Consider the following 10888-nt stretch of genomic DNA (forward strand, 5'->3'; position numbering starts at 1 on the left):
TCATATATTTTTTTTTGAAAATTGATAACTATATAATTAATGTAGTCCCTTCTCATATTTTTAAATTTTTTTCCCTTCTCATATTTTAAATTTTTTTCCCTCTAGACCACCTTCAAAAAGAAATATAAAATACATATTTGATTTATTTTACATCATACAACCTTTTTAAATTACTCGTTGGACTATATTAATTATAAACTTATCAATTTCAAATCCTTTGCAATTTATTAGATCCATTTTTTCCTCTCTAATTACCTTCAAAAAGCAATATCAAATACTTGTTTGATTTATTTTACATCACTAGGCGGACCCGCGCGCGCTACGCGCGCGATGCTAGTGTGAAGCGTCGTATGTTTTTCTTGTATATAATGAGACAATGTGGGGCTTTTACGTGTTAGTTTTTCGAATTTGTGTTGAGTTTAGATTAAAAATCTGTGTGTCCGTTTTAAATAAGTAATAATAATGATGCTTTGTGTGAAGTGAAAAGGTGATTTGGTTGAATGGACTTTGATATATTATTTGATTTATAATTGTTTGTTTTATTTAGAAAAAATTATAGCAACATTGTATATTTTTATTTGTCATTGTGGTATGGGCCAATGTTTGGGCTTTTGCAAATTTGGAAGGTAAATTTTGAGATGAATTGCAAAGAGTGTGGTTGCCAATTGTAATGTAAGGAAGTAATCATTGTTATTTTAGTCAATTTCTGTATTTTAGTTTCGTAGGTACTAAATCATTGTTATTTTAGTCAATTTCTGTATTTGAATCAGGTGTAGACTAAAATACAGAAAGCTACGAGACGTATGCCAAATTTGTTGTTATCTAATTCTAGTCAATTTGTTGTTATCATTTTTTTTATTTTTTTTTTTCATTTTTTGGAGTTATATAAACTATATATTATAAACATATATTTTTTTGTGATAAATTTATAGGTATGCCTTTAACAAAGTATTTGGTCGGATAGGTGTTTTTGCATACCATAAATGTAGTGGAGACTATTGTTGTCATTATAAAAAAAAAAACAATTATATATATCTTACATGATATACAATATGTTACGATAATATTGGTAAAAAAGCCATTTAATTACACTATGATTTTATATATGATATACGATATGTTAGACTATTTATTTTAAGTGACACAAAGTGAAGTAGTTTTGTTTTAAAAAAATAAGCCTTTTATTGTTATGGAAAGGAGTTTTTTAAAAAAATGAGTGCTTTAAAGTTGCTGGGGAAATTATAATTTGTTTAAATATAGTTTTGTTTTTTGATTTTCCTATGCGCTAAATTTATTGTAACAATTTTTAAAATCGTTGGAATTGAATTATTTATATGTAAAGTTATAATCCGAATGTATTCTCGTACACGTGGGTTGTATGAAACATTGCAACTTATTTTGTGCTTCTGCATGTTATGATAGACAAATGAAAAGACATGTTAGGAAGAGTGAGTGACGGTTTGCAGGAAGAATTGGAAGAGTCGTCATTATCTTCATATATCCCCAAATTCATTTTCCTCTCTGTGAAAGTTGAAAAGGTTTTCTTTCCTCTTTTATTTTCTTTCTCTCATCCTCAATTGAAAATTAAGTTTTACAATGGCTGGAAATGGCGATAATGATACAATCTTTGATGATTGGTACCGTAATTTTCTGCTGAAGCGCAAAGATAGTCTCCGTGGTCAGTATGTGGCTTGGGCGGAAATTCGAGCACAAGCGTCAAAGAAGATGGATGAAATGTTGGATGCTACGAAAGATTGTGATGCACAGATAGCCAAGTGTGATGAGGTTGCTCGAAAGAAAAGCAAGGCTGAAGAGGCAAAACTCGGAAGTAAGGGTAAGGAACCTGAACTCGGAAGCAACTACGATACTCCAATTAAAGTCGATACTGACAGTGATACTGATGAAGAGCCTGTGAGAATGAGAAGGATTGTAGGGGTCAATGTAGCGGCACAAAGTTGGTGTTTGGTGCTGGGGTTGAATCAGGGGATGCTGATATGGATATCAGCGATAATGAAAGCATGGTGAAGCATGTGATTGATGTTACGGTTGCTGCACTTGTTGAACCAGCAGAAGATGAGCCTGCTGTTGGGGGCGAGGGTGCTGGTGCAAGGCAGCAGGGGCAGCAACAGGTGCAAGCAAACGAGGAACATGAGTCTGAAGAGGAGCAAGAAGATGAAGAGGGAGAAGCTGAGGAGCAGGGCAATTCATCGGACTCTACTGACATTTCTGGAAGCGATGATGGATATTACGGTTTTGATTCCGATTAAGCATTTTTAGTTATTTTTAAAAGTACTTTGGCTAGGTTGATATGAATGTAGGGGTTTTAAAATCTGTAAAGACAATGTTACTTGTTTTTAATTTTGATTAAGTATTCTAGCATGTTTGATTTTATGATCGTGGTGGATCATAAGTATTTTGGCTGAATATTTGTTAATATTAGAATGTATGCTTTTGGTTGCTAATCTTTGAATTTTTAATTTTTTTGTTCCTCATTTTTGCTATTTAGTTTTTGTTATTTAGTGTGAGTGACTGTGATTACTTGTTTGTGTCTAGGTGTTATTGAACAATGCAATATTGGGTGTTATATGTTAGGCAAAGGTTTGTGGGTTGGCTTTGATTCAGCCTGAAAATAGGAAACACTGGCTGGATTATGTAAAATCTTTTTTTTCCTATTTAGTGTTCCCTAAATGTTTTGTAAGTTAGATATGTTCATGCTCTTGGTCTTGTTCTTGGTATCTTGTCTGTTGCAAGGTTTGGGATTATTTACATAGTGTCCGGCATCAGCAGTAGTTTGATGGCCATACTTTTTGTCCAAAATAGACTTGATGGTTTCTTTGCAGCTGCTTTGCTTGGCTTGATCAACTTCTCTTTTTTGATTATTTAGCAAAAAGTTTTTCTTTTGCTTATATGCATTAGTAACCTATTTGACTGATATGTTGCTTCTGCATCAAAATTGCTAAATAATTGGACCATAGGCATGGAGAAAATCAGTTGAAATAACAACAAGTGATGTGCAGTGAAATTAAATTTTTGGTCAAATTAAAGTTTCTCAAGGCAACCAAACTTCTGACAACTTTGGCTGAAAGTGCATAAATTGGACCATAGGCATGGCGAAAATACTCTGAGCCGAGAAGATAGGACATGGGTTCATAGCTGCATGTTTTAAGTATCGAGATTAATAGACCAAAGACATCCAAGAATCAAACTATTAGAGAGGGAAAATCTAGCAGGAAGAACTGTGTATGAGTTCTTGGACTACATTAGGTTTTCATGAAAACAATTATGGCCTAACACTAAGCCAGTCTAGTCGGAAAGAGAGCATTTATGCACCAGACCAGTAAATTCTTCTTTTAGGCGTAGTTCAGCTTCACAAGGGTTGCCTAAACACATCAAGCTACTGAGATCCTGTTGGTAAGAAGCACAATTAGGTAGTGAGAAAAATGATGATGAAATATGGAGTAGCTCCTGATTTATCAATTGGGCAAGGTCTACTCCCTGCATCCTTGCAAAGTAGTATGACTGCCATTCAAGGTTCAGCTTGAGATTCTATGGGAAGCATTGTACAAATTGGAAAGAAGATACCAGACATGAATAACCAAGATCCCGCAGGAGATGGAAAATTGAATATAGGGATTGAAAGGTTTGGATCAGAAGACGTGCCTTCAAATTACCCTTGGGCAATCGAACTGAGAAGCTTATTAATGGCTTTCGCAAGATCCAGTTTTGAGAGGAGAAAATTCTGAGGTACATGACAGGGTATGTATAAATAGGAAGATTATATGCTTAAGTATATAACTACCTACTTCCCAATAGAGAGTTCTCTATCACTATGTTATGATGTCTCAAAAATATATTCCATTTGTAGTTTCAAGGTAATAGAGTATTTTCAATTTCAAGGTAATAAAGTTTGTGTGTTTCCTAATGGGATCAAATATGCCTTTCTACTTGTTGATAGTTTGGTTAAATATGATCAAATATGCTTTCTCCATTGGCTTTGCATTACACTGCTGAATTCCATTGACTGGTAACTCTTGATTGTGTATTCCATCTACGATTTGTATATTATATTCTATTATGGCAGTCTGAAATTTTGCAAATATACCATGCTTTCATATTGATTAGATAATTTTGCTTACACATTTGTCAGGACCCTAGGTACATGCTTAATTAGTACATTTACTAACACTAACCATTAATAGAATAACCATAAACTATCACCCACAAAAAAAACTCCTAACAAAGTTTAAATCTGCTACCACTTCTAAAATTTGTCCAAAAAACACCACACCATTAACAAACAAAAAACAACAATGGTGTCTAATTCTCTGAGACAATTTTTAATCAGGAATTTTCATAGCAAACATTGAAGAGTCTTCACTTGTTTCTTGATTTGCTTGCTGATAATTCCCAGAATCTGCTCCAGTATCATCATCATCATCATCAGTATCATATTAATTGCTCTCTAACTCCAATGGATCATCAGATTCTATAGCAGCTTTTTCTTCACTCTGAGTTTCAGACTCAGAATTCACATCACTTTCAGAATTTGTATCGGTCTCACTTTCCTCGGTCTTCTCTTCTTCTTCAGTATCTTCAGCTTCCTCTTCTGACTCGCTTTTTTTTACCCTTCCATCTTCTTCAGTGCCTTTTTTTTCTTGAGCATCCTCCTCATGCCCTTGTGCTTCACCTCCGTCATTTGGATGCCTTTCTATGTCATTACTCTCTGATTCAACAATTATGACAGGCCAATCTCCACAACCATTTTTCTCAATTTCTCTTTTCCTTTTCTTGCTTGATTCACCTTTTTCGTTTTCTTTTTTCCCTACTTTTGAAATTCCTTGTTCTAGAAATTGTTGATGACTGTTCATCTTCTCCGTCATCTCCGACACATATGCACGAAAGCTTGCGACATTCTCTGTTTTTGATCTTGACTCATTAGGTCTCCATGTCGGCGGTGCAAAGACCTTCCCAGAAGTAGCTGTGCTGTCAGTGCTGGCCATTGTTGCAGAGATAGAGAAAGAGGATTGTTGCAGAAAAAGGAAAGAGGAAAAGAAGATGTAAGCAGACAAGAGAAGCAGAGCAGAATATATGGACCACGCAGCCCAAACATTTCAATTGACCAATCAAATAGCAGTTTCTACAATAATTCCAACATGTAAAAGAATATAGATTTACATAGTACAACTTTAGTGTACTTGCTCTAAAACAATCTTAAAGCTGAAAATAGTCGTTTTATAAATTTCCTTATATGCACAACATTTATTAACACGTGTAAATCGGGATTTGAATTGTATAAGTATGCTGAGCTATTAATTTTAACATCCGTCTCACATAAATTGAAAATTTGCATTTTTATTTGACAAATGGTTAGAAATTAGGAACGGTGAGTGTAATTAAACATTTGTAAAACCTTTTATTGTAAAACAGACGTTGTTAAAATACGATGTAATTTTTTACTAATATTCATTTAATCCATAATAATTGCTTGTTAAAAAACCCTATAGTTAAGCTAAAATTCTCTATAATCTGAAACTTGTAAAAGTAACATACTACGAAATTGGCTAATGAGATATTTCTAAAAAGGCGTACATGGATGTATTTTGTTTAAAATATTATTTTTAAAGATTGTCAAAGGAGGTGGAATGAATAATGCGAAAGTCACAACGCGTTAAGTGAAAAAGAACATAAGAAGTCGTAAAGTACGTTCATTTTTACTATGTCATATGCGATTTGGGAATATAGGAAAGTTCTAAAGGTAAAATAACTGTGTAATTTTATTAATTTTAAGACCCGTCTCACAAAAAACTGTAAAAGCGCATTTTTATTTGACAAATGGTTCGGTATTAGTAATGGTCAATGTAAGTAAACATTGGTAAAACCTTTTATTGTAAAACAAATGATGTTAAAATATGATGTAATTTTTTGCTAATATTCATTTAATCCATAATAACTGTTTATTAAAAACCTACATTTAAGCTAAAATTCTTTATAAGCTTAAACTTGTAAAAGTAACATACTATGAAATTGCTTAGTGAGATATTTTAAAAAAGGTGTACATGGATATATTTTGTCTAAAATAATATTTTCAAAGATTGTCAAAGGAGGAGGGATGAATAATGCAAAAGTCACAACGCGTTGGGTGAAAAAGAACATAAGAAGTCGTAAAGTGTGTTCATTTTCACTATGGGAAGAAAACAAGTTTTTAAAAAGTGAATCTTGCTAGGGTTGTCATCTTGCTAAGCCAATTGTCCTAATTACCTTTGTTAAATTGTTTGTAATCGATCAACCATTTTACCGCGGGTTTTATTATTTGTAAAAATTTGTAGTTTTGTAACATATTTCATACTAATTGGGCTTCAGCTGTAATTTGGGCTTTTTATTGACTTACAATATGATTGCGGTAAAGTCGATAAGTTGGTTTTTTTTTTTTTTTGTTTTGTTTGGTTAAGAAGTATGTTTTTAAAAAACATGGGTTTTCATTTGGTTGGGTAAGAAGTAAAAGGTAAATAGGTTTTTTGGTTTTTTTGTTAACCACAATTTAAGAGATTTTTTAGTTTTCATTTTGTGGGCAAAATTTAAGTTAATCAACATTGCAAAGTACATTGAACTTAAATCTAAGCATTATTGGAATTGTTTTTTTTAAAAAAAAATTTAAAAAAAATTAAACAATATTATTTATTAGTGTGAAAATGTTGAATATATAATAATATGCTTCTTTAAAAGGTATTGTAAAATTATGATAAAAATTGGAAATCAAAAGGGCATGCACCTTTTTTCTTAAAGGTATTATATTTTGTTTTTTTTTTTTTTTTTTTTTTGAGGAAATTCTTAAAGCTATTTTTAAAAGTAAATAGTATTTTTTGTGATATGTTTTTTTAAAAAAAATTGGTTTTAAATTGATTTGGTTTTTGCATCAGTTTTTCATCTCCCCCTTTCTTTTTTATTCTTCTTTCTCTCTGAAATCTTGATCACTGGTTGTAGGGGATTAGCAAATTAATTCGCTATCTATTACATTTTCAGTTACAATTGCAATCTAAAAAAACTTATACTTTTTATTATCAAACTTTGGCTAAGCAAAAATGGTAGACGGCATGGAGTTGCGGGACGCTGAAGCGCACCTTGATGTGTTGTACGCAGAAATGGAGGCAATTGCAGAACAGGAAAGGGTTAAGAGAGAAGAATCGGCAAGTTTAAGGGTAGCGTATAGAAGTAAGCTTGAAGAAGCAAGAATTCTGTCTGATGAGGTTCAGAGGGTTCGTGTTCAACGAATGTCTGGGTTTTTTTGGAGATTAAGTGAAGGGCGTAGAAGGTTATATGCAAGGATGGGAGGAATTGGGCGTTATGTTGGGTATGTAGAACCTGCTGATGTTGAAGAAGACAGGGCTAGCGGTGTGGGTGGGAATGCTGGAGGTGGTAATGAAAGGGATGTTGGTGGGGTTGGAGGAAGACTTGCTGGTGGTGATGCAGAGATGGAGGAGGTGAATCAAGGTGGAGGTGAGGAAGAGAATACATAGGAAGGGAATGCTGAGGCTGGGGTGCAGAATGAGGGGCAGGAAGCTGGCAATCAACAAACCGCGACCAACTTTGCTAAGATCTGATAGTTCTATTAGGGGTTTTATTGAGTGATGTATAAAGCAATTCTAGGCAACTGACATGGTTTTTTTTTTCTGTAAATAAGTAGTAATTATGAATGGTGGAAGGATATTTTATGATGATGCATGTTGCTTAATTTTACATAAATGTATTGCTTTTAATTGTTGGCTACTGTATTTTCAGATTGTAGTGAAATCAAATTGGTTACCTATTCAGTTATTATCAATGAGTGTGATTACTGTCTTATTTACATATGTATAGAGCTTCTGCATGCTTGATGAAAGCAAGTGACATGGTTTCTTTAAGTATGAATAAGAAAAATAGACAGATGTTGAGCTTGATGAAGTGACCTGAGCAACTAAAGTTAAAGAATATACAGAATGTGGCATTAACAATTAGTCAAAAGAAGCAACAGGTGTGTTGAACAAATGAGATGCAAAGTGTGATATGTAATTTTTATAAATATACAAGCTAAGTATGCAATTATCTAGGGGATCGTTTAGTTAATATGGTTTACAGGGTAGGAGATACATAGATTCTGGAAGCAGTAGTTGTTACCTTGTTCCTAATATGCACAGATGAGCTGGACATTGATGCACTTAGTGATTTAATGATCTAAATGGCTGACTCATTGAGTATAGGTGTCTAATACATGCACAAATAAAGCAATTTAAATGATAATCATAATAATCATTTTTGTGATAAAGAAACCAGCAAAATTCACACAATAAGCAAGGCTGAACCATAAGCAGATATTGCATCCCTGCAATAATTTAAAGAACAAAGTGTTCCATGAAAGAGGCATTAAGTTTGAACTACAGGCAATTGTTTAATCCATTCAATGGATTGAGCAAGCAAAAGAGGCATTGTTTGTAAGCCTAATTCTAAGCAGATTTAAGCTGCTCTATATGACCAACATTATCAAAAGAAGATATAACTTCAGAGTTAGAAAGACAATGCTTGTTAAATTGCTTGAGTAGCAAATATGAGTAAGGATAATCAAGGATGCCTCAAATAAGAACACATCCAAAATGATAATCCGGAGCTATCGTGGATGATGTGTTCTGATTTGAAGCTGCAAATTGGCAGGACAAGTGTTCAAGAAGAATGAGAAACTGATTGGACTACCCACCGCAGCACCCCTGCCCTGTTCAGTGCTTGGGATGGGTAAAGGATTATGTGCATTAGTGTGGATTTCAGAGCTGCAGCAACATGATCAAAGTCTTTCCAGTCATCCTGAGATCAAAAACCAGTGTTGTTATACCCAGGATAGCTAGCTGCATGGTATAATTTTATGTAGGGTTATGATAAGTGTGGGTGAGAACCTTTATCTTTCTTTCAAAAATTTCAAGTGTTTTGAGCTTGAATATCTGCTCGCATACTTGGCCAAAGGCAGTGAGGCGACATGTTCCAGTGTCATCTGCAGCATCAAAGGTAAAGTTGACCCTGCATTTGTGGTATGAAATCATGGTAAGTGACATTACGACTTGGTTAGTTGGCTGTGCAACATAAGAATGCAGAATGAACCTTTCAGTGGAGGTGCATTTTTTGTCAGGGCAATGTGGGCAAAAGAAGGCCACATTTGCAGCAACGCCACAACGCTTTCCACAATTATCGCAGCCAATATAAGCAATAACATTGTCTAGCTGTGCATCTGGAATTGTGACTGTTAGTGTGTATATTTCTTCCTGGACAGTATTGTCAACCTGAATGAAGCTGTGTTAGTATACAAAACCAGGTAGCTAGTAAAAGGATTTGTGTATGAGTGCACTCACAGTTTTGCCATTGATGTTGTCAAGTGTGGTTGGAACCGGTTCAGCACCAATAATCATGAATTCGAGTTGCCTTGACATGTAATCACTAATTATGTCTGGATGTGCATGGGCCCTAGCAATATACACAAAGAAAGACATAGCTGATTAAGCATAGGAGTTTATACTAAGCTTGAATTAGGTACAATAAAGTGTGAATGTGTATTGGTGTAAATGGTTTTTAGCTATAAAAAGCTGTTGGATTACCAAGCTCGTAAAGCGTCAGCTTTTTCACCACTGGGGGCTGGGTCAATTGTTGTGGACACGCTTGATTGCAATGAGAAACCTGTGAAAAGTTGCATAAGCATACTTGATTTTTACATGATGTATACAATGATAAAGGGTGAGGAAATTATACCTTTGTGGGTAGCAGGCTTCACTGAAGTTAAGCTAACAACTAAGAAAGTGGTTGCCCAGTCTTTGAGCTTCTCACAGTCAGAAAGGGCCAATTGTCCCCATGCAGAGATGATCATTGGGCGAGAACCAGTGCTGCAAAACAAAATGTAAGTCAGTGAATGCAGGTTTTGATAATAATGCAGGCAGCATTTGGGGGCCTTAAAAGGGTAGTAGCAACCTTTCATCGACTATGCTGATATCACGTACATCGGCTACTCTGCCTGACTTGTATTCTACTTGTCGGGGGTCTTCCATGTGGACTACTATTCCAAGCAAATCTGTCAATTAAGTAATGGATAGGCACATTATTGTCAAGAGGCAGATGTGTTTTTAATTATTATGTGTAGGTTAGATAAGGTTTAAATGATACCAAACCAGTCTGATGGTTCACTTGTCTTTGGTACATCAGCTATGGAGATGTATTCAGGTAAAACAGGTCCCTCTGTTCGATCAATAGGTTGAATTTTAGTCATTCCGCCGAAAGTTAGTTCACATTCTCCTGGGAATGAACTAAATTTCGGGTTGATTTTTCGCACTGGAGCATTAGCTATCTCATACTTCTTCTTGTGTTCAAAGACTTTTTGGAAGTGGTCGCATTCAGCTCCGAACAAAGTAGCTTTCATGTTGTTACCCTGTATCATGGAAATGTAAAAGTCATGTATAGGATTTGTAAGCATTTAATAACTATGAAATGATGAAGAGTGGTAAGGCTGCACCTCTTCATCTTCAAAAACCAACTTCTGAAATTTTTTCTTGTTTGGAGGAGTTTGGATAGGAGACTTTTCTTTCACTGTCACACGTACTTTGTATGCCTTGCTTACAGGTGACAGCTTGTTCAAAGGCGTGTACTCGGGTTTCATCCATAGTATACAAAGACAATTAGTTTAGTCATTTGTGCTTAAATTAGATTACAACAAATTTGGCATAAGTCTATGCATGTAACGGACCTGTATAATATTATAGTATTATATAAACAGAAAAGCATAATATTATTATTTTATGATATTATAAGCAACTTTGGCATAAGTCTATGCATAACTATAGTATTATATGGTGTACATGCATTTATAATTCAATATAAAAAGGAA

The 10888-nt window shown here is 34.4% G+C and overlaps 2 protein-coding genes across 2 annotated transcripts; both read right to left on the bottom strand.

Annotated features, from left to right (window-relative positions):
• Positions 1 to 4451: 4451 nt before the first annotated feature.
• On the bottom strand, positions 4452 to 5000 carry LOC110693101 (neurofilament light polypeptide-like). The gene is made up of 2 exons (XM_021870226.1): positions 4802 to 5000; positions 4452 to 4723 (listed from the first exon to the last, which is right to left on the bottom strand). The coding sequence occupies exons 1-2, from the start codon at positions 4998 to 5000 to the stop codon at positions 4452 to 4454; spliced, it is 471 nt and encodes a 156-aa protein (XP_021725918.1).
• A 3306-nt stretch (positions 5001 to 8306) lies between these two features.
• Positions 8307 to 10674, bottom strand: LOC110693126 (replication protein A 70 kDa DNA-binding subunit B-like). The gene is made up of 9 exons (XM_021870247.1): positions 10517 to 10674; positions 10171 to 10432; positions 9979 to 10078; positions 9763 to 9893; positions 9612 to 9690; positions 9369 to 9480; positions 9121 to 9299; positions 8919 to 9039; positions 8307 to 8829 (listed from the first exon to the last, which is right to left on the bottom strand). The coding sequence occupies exons 1-9, from the start codon at positions 10658 to 10660 to the stop codon at positions 8692 to 8694; spliced, it is 1266 nt and encodes a 421-aa protein (XP_021725939.1). The 5' UTR covers positions 10661 to 10674; the 3' UTR covers positions 8307 to 8691.
• Between the last annotated feature and the right edge of the window lie 214 nt (positions 10675 to 10888).

Source organism: Chenopodium quinoa, unplaced genomic scaffold (assembly GCF_001683475.1).
Source record: "Chenopodium quinoa cultivar QQ74 unplaced genomic scaffold, ASM168347v1, whole genome shotgun sequence".
NCBI lineage: Eukaryota > Viridiplantae > Streptophyta > Magnoliopsida > Caryophyllales > Amaranthaceae > Chenopodium > Chenopodium quinoa.